At 28.0% G+C, this 18,624-nt stretch overlaps 2 protein-coding genes across 2 annotated transcripts in view; one reads left to right on the top strand and one right to left on the bottom strand.

Moving 5' to 3' along the window:
- Window positions 1–418: 418 nt before the first annotated feature.
- Window positions 419–18,624, top strand: part of LOC135930044 (coatomer subunit alpha-like) — a 36,185-nt gene continuing 17,979 nt past the window's right edge. The window contains exons 1-11 of the mRNA XM_065466823.1: window positions 419–492; window positions 538–651; window positions 693–766; window positions 13,387–13,544; window positions 13,844–13,953; window positions 14,000–14,115; window positions 14,164–14,482; window positions 17,175–17,395; window positions 17,449–17,655; window positions 17,901–18,043; window positions 18,153–18,238. Coding sequence (XP_065322895.1) covers window positions 453–492; window positions 538–651; window positions 693–766; window positions 13,387–13,544; window positions 13,844–13,953; window positions 14,000–14,115; window positions 14,164–14,482; window positions 17,175–17,395; window positions 17,449–17,655; window positions 17,901–18,043; window positions 18,153–18,238 — 1,588 coding nt within the window. The 5' untranslated portion in view covers window positions 419–452. The remainder of the gene's footprint in view (window positions 493–537; window positions 652–692; window positions 767–13,386; window positions 13,545–13,843; window positions 13,954–13,999; window positions 14,116–14,163; window positions 14,483–17,174; window positions 17,396–17,448; window positions 17,656–17,900; window positions 18,044–18,152; window positions 18,239–18,624) is intronic.
- LOC135929615 (uncharacterized) lies at window positions 4,443–6,534 on the bottom strand. The gene is made up of 2 exons (XM_065466280.1): window positions 5,044–6,534; window positions 4,443–4,982 (listed from the first exon to the last, which is right to left on the bottom strand). The coding sequence occupies exons 1-2, from the start codon at window positions 5,426–5,428 to the stop codon at window positions 4,696–4,698; spliced, it is 672 nt and encodes a 223-aa protein (XP_065322352.1). The 5' UTR covers window positions 5,429–6,534; the 3' UTR covers window positions 4,443–4,695.

Genomic DNA, 18,624 nt, shown 5'->3' on the forward strand with positions numbered 1-18,624 from the left:
GCCGACCCAGCGAGCAAACCCAACAAGCCGACCCAGCAAGCCAACCCAGCAAGCCGACCCAGCAAGCCGACCCAGTAGCCGACCAAATGGGTCAGCTCAACAGGCCCATTGGGTCGGGTTGGGTCGTGGTCAATTTTTCACCCCTGGCTCAGGGTTGAGCAGATTTCTACGACTTCGGCTCGGGTTGTGGGTCGTAAAAAACCAACCATTCAACAACACTAGTGGCTACGCCACTGCTTATATTCGTAAGACACCTAAATTGAAAAAAATTGATTTAATTTAATTCGGGTATGTAGAATATGATTAATTTTATTAATAGAACAACATTTTCTAAATATATTATTTATTTTCCTAATTTGATACAATATGTTAACTAAATATTAATTAAACATATTAATATATATTTTCCTATATTCCTAGTTAATATTCTAATATATAAAACGTGTGATACGATGCTGATTAAGCTAGAAACCAAATCTGCTCGAGTAAAAGGTTTCTCTTATTATTAATAACCCCCAGTTAATCAAAGAAAATTAGGATTATCATTTCATCCTAAAAGACCATGGATATTAACTAGTTTACATAGTGGCCAAATTCAATTATGGGATTATCGAATGTGTACACAATTAGATAAATATGATGAACATGAAGGTATTTACTTAATTTGTATATATTTACACATATTCGTATAGGCCCTGTTAGAGGTATATGTTTTCATCTTCAACAGCCTTTATTTGTATCAGGTGGGGATGATTATAAAATCAAAGTAAGCTTATTTAGTTTTAATAAATATACAAAAAAAATTATTTATTTTTTTAATCATAATATTTTATTTAACAATTACTTGAAATTAAATTATTTTAAGATTTTTATTAATTTTTTGATTATATTTGAATTAGCCAATATTGATACATAAATAAATACCATTAACATTGCATTAGTCAATCAGTACCAATATTAATTGATGCTAAGTATTAGTATTATTATATCTTAGTAACATTACTTAAAAAAGTAGCGTTATATAGCTACAACTACTTTCAAAAAAATTAGTTTGCTATGGCCACAACTAATTTCCAAACTGATGAGCTATTTTATCAAAAAATAGTGCATTGCTATTACACTTTATATGTACCTTAGCTGTTTTAATTGCTATAAAAATTAAATCTAAAAATTTTTTCTTGAAGTTAAATAAATAAAATATTGCAACCAATTATATCTTTTTTATAATCACTAATGAAATTTTTATTCAAATTTGAAATATAATAATATATTAGTTATATATGGGCAGGGCTGTTAACTAGTGGTCTGCATTGGGTGCGTTTTTGTACCATAAGCCTCCCTACCCAATATTTAAAAACCCGCCCACCTATAATTTTTTTAAAAAATATTCCCGCCCACCCATTGGTCTAAAATTTCTTACCCACCTTCCCGTTCTTTAGTCTAAAATTCCTTAACTGCCCTCCTGCTCATTAATCTAAAATTTTTTTACCTGCCCACTCATTATTTATAAAAATTTTTTAACCTAAGTTTGCTATAAAAAATGTAATTTGTTATAAGAACTCCAGCAATGCTAAATTCTTGTTCAGAAAAAGCACTAGTTGCTGGAATTGCCAATATTTTTATTGCTTATATTGATAGGTTTGGCAAATCTCTTCTCATTTTCACCAAAGTTTTAAATATACAAAAAGTAAAAGTTTTTATGATACCAAAAAAGGACATTTTAATTTTAGATATCCAAAAAAAAGTTCATAGAAGTTTTAGATATCCAAAAAAAGGTCATAGAATTTTTTATTAATATTTACTTAAATGATCTAAATTTTTTAACACACCTGCCCATGGTTTAAATTTTTTAACCCACCCACCCATCAGCCCATAGTTTAAAATAACCCACCTGCCCATTCTTAAAAATATTTTTGTTCGCCCACCTGTCTGACCATTTAAATGGGTGGGCAGGCCAAAACCCCACCCAATGCAAACCTCCACTGTGAACCCTCTTTCTAAAAAAAGTTTCAGGTTGGGTTCAGTGAAATATCTTTGAATCAGGTTCAGGGTTTGTGGTGCACCAAAATAAAGATTTATAAAATTTACAAAACTGAAACCAGTTTTTCTAAAATTTATTTTACTATATTTAGCATTCACCATAAAAATAATTTATAATTATAATAATACAATACAATTTTAAAAAAATATTAAATTATTTTTCACCGATCTGAATAAATATTTTCTACCAAAATTAAGTTTAGTCAAAAGATTTCAAATACTGTCTATTATTCACAGGGTAGGCAGGGAAGACCAGAGCTGGTTGGATCAATTTCTGCCACAATTACAAAATACTAAATGATAGTTCAAATCCTTACCTATAAATTATACATCGACATAATTTAATATAGTATACTTTTTTCTCAAAATTGTGGCATTTCTTTTTGTTTGCAATAAGAGAATTTTATAAAAATTTATTATCAAAAAATGCTTATCAAGTCAATACTAAATCCCTCAATTAAAGCATATTTTGTCAAAGAATAAATATAAATGATTTCCGAGGACTAATTATCTGTTTGGCTTAATGTTTTAAATAAGACTTTTCTAGGGCCTTGCAAATTTATATTATTTTAGCCAAAGCTCCAAAATTTTTATTTATTTTTATGCCAAGCCTAGCTATTATTATAATTAAAAAAATGTTTTTAATTCTTATTTATTAAAAAAAATATGAGTCTGAGATTAGGACAATGCAATTAAAATTTTATAAATTAATATTTTTTGATTAAATATTAGGGTGTTTTAAAAAAAAATTGGGTTCAAATTATTTTTTAATTTGCAGATTATAAAACTAAAAATAAATTTTATGTCAAAATACATTAAAAAATTGTACCATATAAAACTTGTGAGTATATTTTTAGAAGTCTTTATTTATATTTTTCATATTAAATATGGTTACAATTAATGGGCATAATCAAAAAAGTATTTATTCATATAGCTTTGATAAACCCATATACATATCAAAGTATTTATATTCATATATAAAATATTTATAAACCCATATTCATATTTTTTAATGAGCAGTTTGTAAATTTGAATTGTTTGCTATAAGGGATTGTGTTGTGTATATTGAGCTTTGGTTATTAAGTAGGTCTTCTTGAATGTCATTGTAACCTTTAAAAAAGGTGTATCTTTATGTTATATTTGTTATTTCCTAATTCTTACAAGATTCCTAAATTTATGTCATCGTTATATTTTTAGAATTCAGCTAAAAAAATTTTTAATGATATTGATATTTGAAAATATGGCTAAGTTCATCTTATATTCCTCTTCATTATTACTCCTTAAGACTTCAATAAAAATACTTATAGGGATCTACAGTAATATTTAGATTATTAATATAAAATATTACCTTAATAGCTCAAGTAAATAAAAATTATATTTAATAAAAATTGGAAGAATTAAAAACATCCTTTAATATTTTAAATATACGAAGTGTATTAAAAAATTAAAATATAGCAGGTGTGATATTTAATTTATTCACTAAAAAAATATAGCAGGTGTTATGTTTAGTTTTTTCACTAAATATCACAGGTGTTATGTTTAGTTTTTTCACTAAATATCACAGGTGTTATATGCAGTCACGGCCATTTATTATAGCGAATGCATTATAGAGAATGCATTAACGCGAGTGCATTAACGCGAATGCATAATAGCGAGTGCATTAACACGAGTGCATTATAGCGAATGCATTAACGCAAGTGCATTATAGCGAATGCATTATAGCGAATGCATTAACGCGAGTGCATTAGTGCAAATGTATGATCGCGAATGCATTATCGCGAATGTATTAGTGCGAATATATTATCGAATGCATTATCGCTAATACATTTATCTTAAATGAATTACATCAGTTTCAATATCGGGAAATGAGTTTAATGAAAATTATAATTTTATATTTATCAATCTTTAGACAGACTTAGATTAACCTTGAAATAAGTTAAAGATGGGCTTGGGTCTAAAAAACATTGTTTTTTGAAAATAGGGCTAAGGCTTTTGATTTTTTCGACTCAAAATATATAAAAAAGATTATAAGAAAATAGATTTCTCTAGAATTAGGGTAAAGATAAATTTTTATATTAATTGATTGTTAAATAGGGGTTTAGTTATATTTTTAAATTAAATTTGGGTCAGGACAGGCGCAGACCTAATATTTATAATTAGGGGTGTACCGATACCACTTTTTGAAGGCCGATCCGATCCGATATTCCCAATATTAAATTGATTTTGGCTGATAACCGATCCTATATCATATCTAATTTTGTATTCTATAAAGATACCAATGGTTTTAATTTTTAATAACTTTTTATTAGTATAACATCTATAATTTAACTATGCCATAACATATGTCATTTAAATATATTATAATGGTCAGTTATTATAGCTTAAGCTTATATTCAATTCAATAAGTATATAAAATATTTTTATTGATAAATCACATATATATAAAAAGTAATAACATTAATCTATTTACAAAATAAAATAAGTAATAAACACATATATTATGATATTAATATTTAAAATTAATATATCTAAGATTTATTTTTAGAAATACCAAAATTTCTAATTTATCTGAGGTCAGTCTGCGGCGATGGGGACTGTCAATATCACCAGCTTCACTAAAAACAGATTCAGATGAGATACTTGTGGCAGGTGTTGCTAGATATTGACGAGTAAGTTTAGATAGGGTTGGATATTTTTGGCAATCACAGCCCAATATTTCAATGGATCCGCAGGGGTATTATCATTTAGTGCTTTGAAAACTGGTTCATTGATATAGTTTTCAATCTCAAGGGAATAAGGACAATTTACACCGGTAATGTTATTAGATTTCTCGTTATCTTTAACCACATCAGCATAAGATCCCCACAAATTAAATATGCCAGTTGAATCCATTGCTGATGTTGATGGAATTTCTTTTATCTCCATATTTTGATTATCCTTTTCTAAATTGTTTAAATTATAAAATTTAAATGAAATATTTATTAAAATGATTTAATTCTTTACCTAGGCTGGATGAATTAATTATCTCACCAGGATTACTGTCAAAGCATACTAGAAGTAGTTTTTGTCTATAAAAGTTAGATATAGATTGAATTGAAAAAAAGATGGTTTTAAATCGTGGATCCAAAATTGTTGCTATAAAGTATATTTTATCATTATAAATAGAGGAAAAACGTTTGGTAAGATCTTTATTCATAGCATCCTTCATAGTTTGGACACCTTTATCATACTCACCATGACTAGTAAGCTCCTTTTTAAGTAATTCTACAAATGGAATTACTATGCTAATAGATGCTTTTTCTCCACTAATTTCTTTAGTGATGCGTTGAATTGGTAATAGAGCCAGATTTACCTTTTTTGCTAAACACCACTCATTTGGAGTTAACATATCGAGGGTAAAATCATTACAATAAATAAGTAAGGCTTTTTTTGCTCCAGGAGTCTTTCTAGCATATAAAAGGTCGAATCCCACCTTGTGTCAACATCTTGAATAAGTTTGTGGGTAGGTAAATTTAATTGCTTTTGGATAATTTTGAGTCTATTGTTAGCAATAGATGAATGATTAAAATGACCAATAACCTTTCTTGCTCGAGATAACATATCAATAATAGCTCTCTGTGTAAAAACTCCTTCTTTTACTACTAATTGTAGGGAGTGGGCAAAACATGAAACAGATGAATAATTCCCTAAATAAGGTTTGTAAATATATATATAATTTAATTACCTAAATTGCAAGCAGATTTTATATTTGGCGCATTATCACGTACAATAGCATGAATTTTACATTTACTGGTATTCCAACTGGTCAACATTTTGTTCATAATATCGGCAATATTTTGTCCAGTGTGTGAATCATTGAAAGTTGCAACATGAAGTAATCTTGCAATTGGTTCAAAATTTTCATTAATCAGATGACAAGTCAAGCTAATATGTGAATCCGACCCAGAACATCTAGACCATATATCACTTGTAAAACTAAAGGGAATTTTTTCCCTATCTAATTGACATTTAATTTTATTAAATATATCTTGATATATTTCGTTGGTTAATTTTTCCGAAAAATATTTTCTAGATGGAATTTTGTAGTTTCCACATAGATGATTCAATAGTCGATTAAAGCCAATATCCTCTACAATAGAAAACGGCTGATTATCTACGGCTATCATATGGTTTATATGCATCGATATCGCTTTGGATCTTGGGTCATCAATGTCCCATATTGTCTGCTTATTTAACAGACCTGGCAAAGTTTTTTGGTTAAATTTAGATTTTATTTTAATTTGATCTTTTTCCATTTTTTTTCTTTTTTCTTTAGTTAATAGAAGTTCAAGTGCATCTTTATGATTATTCTCGAGATGCTTCCTCAAGTTTGTGGTGTTGTAAGACTTTTGACATTTACCACCTCTGGAAATTTTATCGGTACAAGAGTAACTTTACATTTAGCAAAATTAGAACATGGCGAATCCAATTTAAAATAATCCTATAAGCGAATAAGAAGCCATTATTTTACTAATTTTAATACCGGAAATTTATGTAATATGCGAAATAAAACAATAGATTATTTTAATGAAATGTATAAAAAAAATTTATTTATAAACATATTCCAAATAATATTAAATAAAAGAAAAGATTATTTTAAAAATTATCGCACACTTATAAACAGAATGAGAAAAAAAAATAACAATATGGCAAAATGTTTAATTAATTATTATTAAAAAAATAAACATAAAAATGGATATCAATTTTTTTATAAAAATAAACATAAAAATGGATTTCGATTTTTTTATAAAAATAAATGGGTTTTATATAAAAAAGCCATTTTTTATAAAAATAAATGGGTTTTTTCAAAAACGCCATTTTTTATCGGATCGGATCGGAATTTTTTTAGTATTGGCCGATAACCGATATTTAAAAATGGGCGAAATATCGGTACATCCCTAAATAATTGATTGTTTTCGGCATTTAATTAGGCTACCATCATAACCCCCACCCCCTATCGACTTTTAAGTCTCATATTGATAGCCTAGCATATCGGTTTCCTTTTTCACCTTCCAAGAAGTAGATTGATTACCTAGACACTGCTGTTATTCCAAAATATTAAATTCCGAGGACCCCGATATTCCCTCCCTCTTGAGCCTTCCTCTGGCTGATAATCCAAACTTGATAAAATGACCTTTATTCATTGGAACCAAAGTTTACCCCTTTCTTGAGATTACGCTTTTCCAGGCTCATAGTTATTTTAAAAAATCTATGCCAAAATTTTTATTTAAGCTAGGTTCATAATCTAAAAAATATGGCTTTATCTTTGTCTATTACCAATCTTATATGTAATGAGAGTTGTTGTTAAGCGCCTCAGTTTTTTAACGTCCCAATATTTTATCCAAAAATATTATGCAAACCTGAAGATTTTGCTTATAGATGGAAAGATTTCACGAAATATAGAGGTTTGCTTAATATTATTTTGGCTAAAATTTTATTTGAAAATCGACTAAATCGTGCCCCGAGAGCCGTTTAACAACACTAGATAAATAGGTACAACTCTTTTTTTTCTATTTAAAAAATTTTTTAGCTTAAAAACCCGATTATGAACCAGGATATATGGTCATAGCTACACCTTAACACGTTTAAAATTTATTTCTTATATCTAATTTTTAAGAAAATTGAATTATGAAATTTTTAATCATAAAAATATGATTTAATTTAGATCAAAAAATCGCATGGGAATGAATTCCACTAGATTTTTTTAGTATCTCATAGAGGGTATCCCGTCTTTACAGAGAATCTTTTATAGAGAATGCAAATATAGAGAAACTTTTATAGAGAAAACAATTGTAGAGAATGTCGTTTATAAAGAATATCGTTTATAGAGAATGATTTTATAGAGAATTTATTTTATAGAGAAACCTTTAAAGAGAATGTCGTTTATAGAGAATCTCATTTATAGAGAATGATTTTGTAGAGAATCTCGTTTATAGAGAATGATTTTATAGAGTATTTATTTTATAGAGAAACTTTTAAAGAGAAAACTATTATAGAGAATCTCATTTATAGAGAATGATTTTATGTAGAATGTCGTTTATAGAGAATGATTTTATAGAGAATGATTTTATAGAGAATATTTTACAGAGAATTGTTTTACAGAGAATTATTTTATAGAGAATATTTTACAGAGAATTGTTTTAGAGAGAATTATTTTTAAAGAGAAGGATTCTATAGAGAATAATTTTATATTGAAGAATTTTATAGAGAATGATTTTATAGAAAATGAATTAAGTATTATTTTAGAAATAAATTTTCTCAAAAAAACAAGCCAGATGCCTTCATATAAATTCTCGGAACTCTTGAATAAAAAAAGGGAAAAAATAATCTTAAAAAAAATTATTCACGTTCCTGATTTGTATTGCTTATGAATAAAAATGTTTCCTTCTTTATCAGTTTCTATTAGTCCTTTGCTTTAACTAGTAGAGTAGCTTTTTTAAAAAAAAACTATTAGCAACAAAGCCAGCCAAACGCCAATTGTTTTAGAAAATTTTGTCAATATTTAGTTGCTTTGTGCATTATTTTAATCTGCTTGGCCCAGTCCCGATTTTTAAAAAATATATTATATTTTTTTAATTTGCCTAGATAATAATGGTGATTTAAAATATTTGGTTTTAAAGAGTTTTTTAAAAAAAAAGCTTTTTTTGACCCGGCCCGTGTATTTAAAAAATTAAATTTTAGGCTCGGCCCGGGTATATTTAAAAAAATTAAAAACGGCCCGGGTTTAAGGTCGGGCCTGTAGGTCTCTGATTTATGCGTTTTTATGATTTCCCTAATAAATCTGATTTTACCATTTCTGAAAAGAATCTACCCTGGGAATTTTATACGATTGCGCCAAAATTTTTTTGTATTCAATAATTTTATTTTGTTGTATTTTTTCATTTTAAATCATAAATTGAGCGCGTTTTATTAAATTTTAAATCTGATTTTGCCGAAAATGCATTATAATATGTGTAGAATACCCACCCTATAAATTTCAGAAGATCTTATATTGAACCTCTGAAGAAATTTTAATTTACATCAATCTGAAATTTATAAGTAGTGTTAGTAGCCTAAAAATCAGCTAAACATAATTTGGCTTAACCGAAAAATCGCCTAAAACTAATTAGACAAAATGTAGGGACTGGGAGCTAGGCTAATCGCCCGTCAACGTTACGCAAAACTAAGCCTAGCCTTTATTAATTATTTTATATATTTATTATGTAACGATATATGACGGGCGATTAAGCGAGCTCCTTAGCCGATGCCTAATTTTTGAATAATTAGTTTTCGCCTATTTTTATGCTAAGCCTAATTATGCTTAGCCGATTTTTTAACCTAAAAACTTGGCTAACCGTTTTGGAATTGCCTAAAATTAACCGATTGCGCAACATTAAGTGTGGGTATTCTACACTTATTCAGGTGCATTTCTGGCAAAATTAGATTTTTAAATTTAATAAAACGCACTCAATTAATGATTTTAAATGCAAATAATAACAAAAAATAAAACAATACCCATCAAACTATCGCCTTACCAAAATTTAGTTTAGTTAAAAGATCACTAGAGTACTGTCTAATATTCACAGGGTAGGCAGGGAAGACCAGGGGGTGGTTGGATCAATTTCTGTCAAAATCGTCATAGGTCCGAAAATAATTGTATCTGAATTTACAAAATACAAAATGATAGTTCAAACCCTTACCTAAAATTTATACATTGACAAAATTTAAAATAATACACTTATTTCTTTAAATTGATTTTAGTAAAATGGAAATTTCTTATTACAAGCCTAAACTCCTGAGCAGTGTAGAGAAAGATGAATTAAAAAGTTTAAAATGTTTTTTATAGGTTTTTTGCACTTGTTAAACATTCCGAAGATCAGACTTTTAATATTTATAAGAAATTTTTTATTTACATATAGGGATTATATTTATTGATACCAATTTGTTTAAATATGGTTGGTTCATAGACAAACTTGTATTTCATCATATGATTATAAGAAGCTTTGTATCATGATATACACTGATTTCCATCGCATTATAATGTCTTTCTTTAGAAAATATCGAAGCTTAATATTTGCGGCAGATTGCACAATATTTTACTAACTCTTTTACACTTAGAAGTTATTTCAAATACCTAATTATCAAAAGATTTTTCATCATATATTATAATACTACCCCCTTCTTCCCCCACTCTCCTCATTTCCTATACCACATCAAAATTAGAACAACGGAATTCCTAATACAAACTACCCATTTTAATTTCAATGCCAATCATGAGTTATAACCCCTTCCCCTGTGGTAAAAGGTCCTGTTTAACATTGTTTGAATGGTTAAGCGTCTTTTTATTATTGGTAGTCGGTCTATGGATCTGGTTATAAGCAAATATAATTATCATTAATATTTAAATTTTTTCGTATCATTATGGCTAATTATTTATTCAAACTTTTCTGTTGGGAGGAGGGGTGGGTGTTTCTTAATAAAAAAAATTTCATGATTAAAACAATATTTTTATTTCCAGCATAACATAAGGATTTTCATTATCTAAGCTTCCTCTGAGACAGTTATCTTACTTTTCTTATATATTTTTTATAGAGCCTTGCTTTCTACTGTAAAAAGTGGAATCATAAATGATAAGTTCGCTACAGCTTGTTTAATTAATTTTAATATCCGTCAATGCTTGCTTTTAAAACTTTTATTTTAAATCTTTCTTTTCTAAACCTCTTTTAGTCTTGAAGAATATACATTTAAAAAAATATAAAGGCATAGAAAATGTAAAAAAGAGATATTTTCTACCTTTCGATTTTTTAGGGTTTGTATCTACTCCTTGAAGTACAACTCACAATAAATTTTTTATTCCATTAAATTTTCTCATCTTCAGCGATGATAGTAACGTCCAATCACTATTATCGCCACTCTAATAAAATTTATGACATTCATCAGATTAATAAAATATAGCAACTGAACTGAAATGGAAATATACTATAATTTGTGTTAAAAATAGCTTAGTTATTTTTTAATATATGGTTCAATTCATTCAATTTTAGCTCTACTTATATTTATTATATTTCTATATCCATTTTTATACAATTTTGTCTTTGATCACATAATTATAAAAAAAACTCGTCAGGAAGTAAGAACTTAGCAAGAATCAATTAAGGAAATCAATAATCTATTTTTTACCCAATTCCAGATTCACAATAATGGCAATTTCATCATCAGAGATTACACGAATTAAGTACTGAGATGGATAGCAATTCAATTCGACAATCTACCTATGATGCTGAATATTGTTTCATGTCTTGTTGTGATAAACTGTGACCTTTTCTTTTTGATTAAACAATAAGAGAACTTTATACAAATTTATTATCAAAAAATGCTTATCAAGTCCATACTAAATCCCTCACTAATTAAAGCATGCTTTGTCAAAGATTAATATAAATCCGAGGTCTAATTATCTGTTTGGCTCAATGTTTTAAATAAAACTTTTTTTCTTAGTGCCTTGCAAATATTATTTATTTCGGCCAAAGCTCCATCCAAAATCTTTATTTTTAGGAGCCTAGCCATAATTTTAAAATTTAGGCCTGAGCCTGTCCTGTCCCAAATTTAATTGAAAAATATAACTAAACGCATATTTAAACAATCAATTAATATAAAAATTTAATTCCTTACCCTAATCTTTAGAGAAATCTATTTTATTGCTTAGAATCTTTTTTATATTTTTTGAGTCAAAAAAATAAAGGCCTTAACCCTATTTTTAAAAAAAATAGACCCAAGCCCGACTTTAACTTAATTTCCAGGTTCAACTAAGTCTGTCTAAAGGCCGATAAATATAAAATTGTAGTTTTCATCAAACTCCATTCCCGATATCGCAACTGATGTAATTCATTTAAGATAATGCCTTCGCGACAATGAATTCGCGATAATACATTTGCGATAATGCATTCGCGATAATGCATTCGCGATAATGCATTCGCTATAATATTTTCGCTGTATTATACTCGCTATAATGCATTCGCGGTAATGCGTTCGCTATAATACATTCGCGATAATGCATTCGCTATAATATCTTATATAGAAACCTTCAATTTACGGTTTTGGTTTTTTAGGTAGGACAAAATTATTGTGCTTCTATTAAATCAAAAATATTGGTTGTGGAACCCCAAATAGAGATCGGCACTTTTCGACACTCAATATATTAAAGCCATCGCATACATCTAAATGTGTATTATTAGAGATTAATGAATTCTTAGTTATCTATATTAAAAAGATTTATGAATAAAATTTGTATAATAGAAAGAAAATTATATTTAGAAACGTGTTCTTAAAACGCAGAACGAACGGGAATGTGACATATTTTTTACCCAAACAACTGGTTAAAACCTTTTCTTAATTAAAATTAGAATCAAGATTCTCGTCCGTCATATAATATCCATAAGGGTAAAGTTAAGAACCCTTCTATAGGCTAATTTAGGTAGCTTACATATAAATGCAATATATAAAAATTTTAAAATGGTTGGTTCAGTTTTAATTCTCTTTAATAACGGTTAATACATATTTAATAAATCGTTTCCGGTTTGGTTTAGCTGAGTTAATAATCAAACTAAACCTTGATATGAACTAAAAAGATTTTACAAAAAAACCATTGTTGAAACAAATAAAGTCATCAAAAAAATACAACAAATAAACTGAATTTTATTATTAAAATGTTAATTTTGATATATTTTTCAAATCCCGCATAAATTTTTTGAACTCTATAATTGTCCCATATATAATATTTCTCTATAAAATCAAGATCTAGAAAATAATTCTCTACAATGTAATTCTCTACAAAATAATTCTCTACAATGTGATTCTCTACAAAATAATTCTCTATAAAAGTAATTCTCTTTAAAATCATTCTCTATAAACAACATTCTCTATAAAATCATTCTCTTTGAAGTCATTCTCTATTAAGGACCTTCTCTATAAAATAATTCTCTTTAAAATCATTCTCTATAATCGACATTCTATAAAACCATTCTCTATAAACGGCATTCTCTATAAAATCATTCTCTATAAATTAATTCTCTATAAAAATTATTCTCTATATAAAACATTCTCTATAAAACAATCTCTATAAACTACATTCTTTATAAAACAAATCTCTATAAAGACATTCTCTATAATTGTTTTCTTTATAAATGTTTCTCTATAAAATACATTCTCTATAATGGTTTCTCTATAAAGACGTGGAACCCTCATAGAGTATTTCAAATTGATAATAAATATCTAAGATCAGTAAAAATTTAAATCTTAAATTTCTATTATAAATAATCATATTCTTTCTAGATATGGAATTATAAACTTAAAAAATGCCTCTTCACTTTACTTGGTCACTTAGATTACATTCGAACCACATTTTTTCATCAAGAATATCCATGGATTTTGAGTGCTTCTGATGATCAAACTATTAGAATATGGAATTGGCAATCACGTAATTGTATCAGGTTTGGAAAATAAATTTTTTAGTGACATATCAACATTAAATTTTATTATTAAATTAAACACTCAAAATGCTATATTTGATTCATGACAAATAAAAATTTAACTGTTACAACTTAAAGTTAATATTGTCGATATATTTAAGTATGAATTTCTGATATATCTATTAGAACCCATCTTCGGTTTTTAAAGCCTGATCCAAAATATAAATATTCCTCCAGATCAGGCCATACATTTATTTCATATAGGTCAAGAACACAATATAATAATTAACTAAACAATGTATATTTTATATTTATTCAAGTATTCTTACCGGACATAATCACTATGTAATGTGTGCACAATTTCACCCAACAGAAGATTTAATTGCCTCAGCCTCACTAGATCAGACAGTTCGCGTTTGGGATATATCAGGTTGATAAATTTAATTAAATAATCATGCCTAAATATTAATTAAAAGGGTTGAGAAAAAAAAATGCCATGCCAGGTCCCGAGGGTCTTATGAATCAATTGCGTGGACCTAATTCAACCGAATTATTTAGTACGGGGGAAGTTGTCGTTAAACATGTTCTAGAAGTAAGAATAGATACTAAAATAAAATACAAACATGCTATTTTTACAAAGGGTCATGACCGAGGCGTTAACTGGGTCTCATTCCACCCAACCTTACCCCTGTTGGTGTCTGGTGCGGATGACAGGCAGGTGAAATTGTGGAGGATGAACGATAGCAAAGCTTGGGAAGTGGATACTTGTCGTGGACATTACAACAACGTGTCTTGTGTGACCTTTCATCCTCGTAAAGATTTAATACTCTCCGACAGTGAGGACAAAAGTCTTCGAGTTTGGGACATGACCAAACGAACCGTTCTCCAATCCTTCCGAAAAGATTCCGAACGCTTCTGGACCCTATCTTCTCATCCATTACTCGATTTATTTGCCGCAGGTAATCTTTTACTTACTACATTTCCCCTTTTCTAATAATTACCTGTATATAAATTAAATTAAAATGTTTTATTTTTTTATAGCAATCTTATAATCTTACTGTTTCTTCAGTCATGAATTGCATTCTTATATCTACTTGTTTTTCAATTTTTCAGGAGTGCGATTTTTAAAAATTGGCTCGCCTATTTTTAAAACAGTAAGAGTTAGAAATTAGTTTTTATTTTAATGAATTCAATGAAAATAATGGACGAATCTAAATATATAATGCAAATATAATTTTTCAGTATTTCATTAATTTATTTAGATGTGGAGATAACATAAATTTTCTTAATTTAAATTGTTAAAATTTTTTCTCGTACGATATCTTGGAGATTGGATATAAATCAAATTTTAAATCGTATTTAATATTCTAAAAACATTTTTATTAAAATTTTCCCTAAAAATTAATTTCAACTAGTTTAATGCTTAGATTATTTTTTAATATAAATATATTCTAAAAAAATAAGGATTCGATATAAATTAAATCTTTAAAAAAAGGTAGGCATCAATTTAACCCTTCAATACTTCGGTGAAAAAAATGACGTTAGTACTCGGGTGGGGTTTAATTGACCCCAATTTCAAATGTATATATCTCCAGTTATATTCATTATTTTCATTTGATATTTGGATATAAAATAGATCTATTAAGCTTGATATAATATTTAAATATTTTTATTTCTTAAATTCCTGACCCCCCAAGACCTAGACGCGCCTTTTATGAGTGATTATTATTACAATAAAAAAAATATTTTAATTACCTTTTATTTGATACCCATATCAAAAAAAATTATTTTTTACACCCCCCCCCCCCCCCCACTTCATCCACCTCCCAGACCAAGTCATACCCATCAAGACAAAAATGAATACTTTCAAAAGATATTTAAATTAGATTTTATTTGATACCCATATCGATATTTTATGTTGATAAAAATATTCCTGACCCTCCAAAACCTATTCCCGCCTTCTATGAGTGATTATTATTTTTACAATAAAAAAATATTTTAATTACCTTTTATTTGATACCAATATAATTTTATTTGATACCAATATAAAATAAAATTATTTTTTACATCAACCCCCCCCCCCCCTTCACCCACCCCAACACCAAGTCATACTCATCAACACAAATAAAGATATTTAAAATAGTATTTGATACCTATATCGATATTTTGTGTAGATAAAAATATTCCTGACCACCCAAGACCTAGACCCGCCCTCTATGAGTGATTATTATTACAATAAAAAAATATTTTAATTACCTTTTACTTGATACCCATATCAAAAAAATATTTTTTACACCCCCCCTCCATCCACCCCCAGACCAAGTCATACTCATCAAGACAAAAAATGAATACTTTCAATCTAAAGATATTTAAATTAGATTTTATTTGTTACCCATATCGATATTTTGTGTTGATAAAAATATTCCTGACCACCCAAGACCTAGACCCGCCCTCTATGAGTGATTATTACTATTACAATAAAAATATATTTTAATTATCAACATGTTTATTAAATCGTCACAACACAACAACCAGGGTATAAACCCCGGGTCTGTGCTTGGGTTTCGTGTACAGAGCTGGTTTGGTGTATTTTTTAGACCCAAACCCCGGGTCTGGGTTTTACAGAGTGATTTGCATCGGGCCTAATTTTTCAAGCCCGGCCCGAAATTTTTTTAAAAAAGTTTTTACGGCCTAGCCCGAACCCGAAATTTTTTTTAAAAAAATTTACCGGCCTAGCCCGAAATTATTTAAATATAGAAATTAATTTTTATAATTACTGAAAATAAAAGACATATGTTATATGGCGTTTAGTTTCAATAAATAAATTCAAAAATTTTTATTTTACTTAAAAAATTCAATATAAAATTGATAAATTTAGATATATTTAAAAAATTTTCCAAGGTCCGACCCGGCCCGAATTTTTTTTAAAAATATTAGGCCCGGCCCGAACCCGATTATTTAAAATAGAATTGGGCCCGAAGCCCATTCGGGCCGGGTACGGGCCGGGCCTAACTTTGCAGATTTCTATTTTACGCAACCAACCAATTAACAACACTAGGTGGAAAGTACTTTTATATGCAACTTGGTAAGTTGGCACTATTCATTAGCTAAATTCATAAATGTCTAAACCGTGACTTATAATTAGTGATATGCATTGGGCCTAATTTCCCAGACCCGCCCGAATTTTTTTCAAAATATTAGGCCTTACCCAGCTAGAACCGGAATTATTTTTTAAAAATAAAGGCCGTGATTTGCAGATATCTACTTATAATGACTAATCAAAGTTGATTGATAATCCTTAAAACAATTTAAATATCAAGGTTCAAACTGGTTCACATACCTTTTTAAAGTTTTAGATTCGGGTTACAAAATTTTTGCCGGTTCAGGAATATAATGGTTAATATGGTTTACAGTTCTGATTCCCCCAAAAAATTAAATATTATTCTAGTAAATTTTGATCAACTCTCTTCCATATTTATCTTACTATTACAAAAACAACTTATATATCATGTATAAATTATACATTTTTATATTGCAAAAAAATCTATAAATTGGAAAAAAAACTAATTTTTTTATTAACAAATTTTAAAATTTATATTAATATTATGATTATGTTTTATAAAATTTTAAATATACAAAAAAAATGATAAGGACATGATGGTGGAATGATGATATTTAAGTTGGAGAGAGAAAGACCAGCTTACGTAACACTGTCCAATACAACATTGTTTTATGTTAAAGACAATAAATTTGTAAGAGCCCTTGATTTTATGACGTCCAAGGATATACCACTTTTTCAAATAAGAAGTGCCCCTTCTTCTTCTGTCTCACCTTTGACATCTTCATCAACGTCAACTCACTCTCTTTCCAAAGTTTTTTAAATCTTTTTATTTACATTTAATTGTATTATTTTTTTCCCCTATAGATATATTCAATGAGTTATAACCAAACTGAGAACGCATTTTTGATAGGGCGTAGAGCGGCTGAGAATAGTATTTACGATGTTTACATATTAGGACCTTCGTTTCTTTCTGATGAAAATTCAAGCTTATGTGAAGGCAAAAGATCTACTGGAATATCTGCTGTCTGGGTCGCTAGAAATCGTTTTGCTGTGCTTGATAAATCACACACTGTACTATCTATTATTCTTGCTATATCGTGATTATAACTTATTTTCATTCAATATTAGACACTGTTTTTGTATATTATATTATTATTATATTTTTTTATCCCACAAAAGATCTGCTATTTTTAATAAAAATATATTTACTTAACACATCTGCAAAAAATTATTTTGAGTTACATATTATTAAAATTTTATTTATGTAATATTCTGGTAAAGTCATTTTCATGATCCTTTTTGTATTTTGCATTTAGATATTGATAAAAAATTTAAAAAATGAAGTTGTGAAGAAGATTCAAGTGCCATCTAGTTGTGATGATATTTTTTATGCCAGTACTGGCTGTATATTATTAAAAGAACCTGATTCTATTACTTTGTATGATGTCCAGCAAAAACGGTTATTTTGTTCTTTTAATTATTTATTCATTTTATCGCTTAAATTTTGTTTTCAATTACTTAACTTAATAATTTTAGGAACTTTTTTATTTTTATTTGAATATATATAGGTATTTAGCATCCGCAAGAATAACAAAAGTGAAATATATTGTATGGTCAAATGATTACTCTTTATTGGCATTATTTAGCAAACATAGTAAAAAGAATATATATGATTTTTGATATTATAGTCCACACGGACTGATAATAAGACTTGAACAGATACTCGGATTTGGTCAGATTTCAACCTTGATTTAAAAATTTATTTGGACTAGGATCTCATTTAATTATTCCTAATGTTTTCAGTGTTTGTTCTTCTTAAGCACTTATAATTTTGCATTTATTTTTTAATAACACTTTTTAAACAGTTCAATAAAAATAATTTTGAATCGGATCTGACCTAGACTTATTTCTAATATTTGGATACGGATCTTTTAAAAAAATGTTAGAATTTGATTGGTGGGACAAATTTTTTCTCGAATCTGGGCATATCTGAAAAATAGAAGGTGTAGGGCTCGAATTTATACAATTTTACGCTATATA

The sequence above is a fragment of the Gordionus sp. m RMFG-2023 genome, chromosome 5 (assembly GCF_954871325.1).
Source record: "Gordionus sp. m RMFG-2023 chromosome 5, tfGorSpeb1-WG-v2, whole genome shotgun sequence".
NCBI lineage: Eukaryota > Metazoa > Nematomorpha > Gordioida > Chordodea > Parachordodidae > Gordionus > Gordionus sp. m RMFG-2023.

Bases quoted from the DNA above. Each gene is read 5' to 3' on its own strand.
- LOC135929615 (XM_065466280.1), bottom strand. From the start codon at position 5,428: ATGTTAACTCCAAATGAGTGGTGTTTAGCAAAAAAGGTAAATCTGGCT. The intron at 4,983-5,043 runs GTAAAGAATTAA...TAAACAATTTAG, and splicing joins AATTAATTCATCCAGCCTAG to AAAAGGATAATCAAAATATG.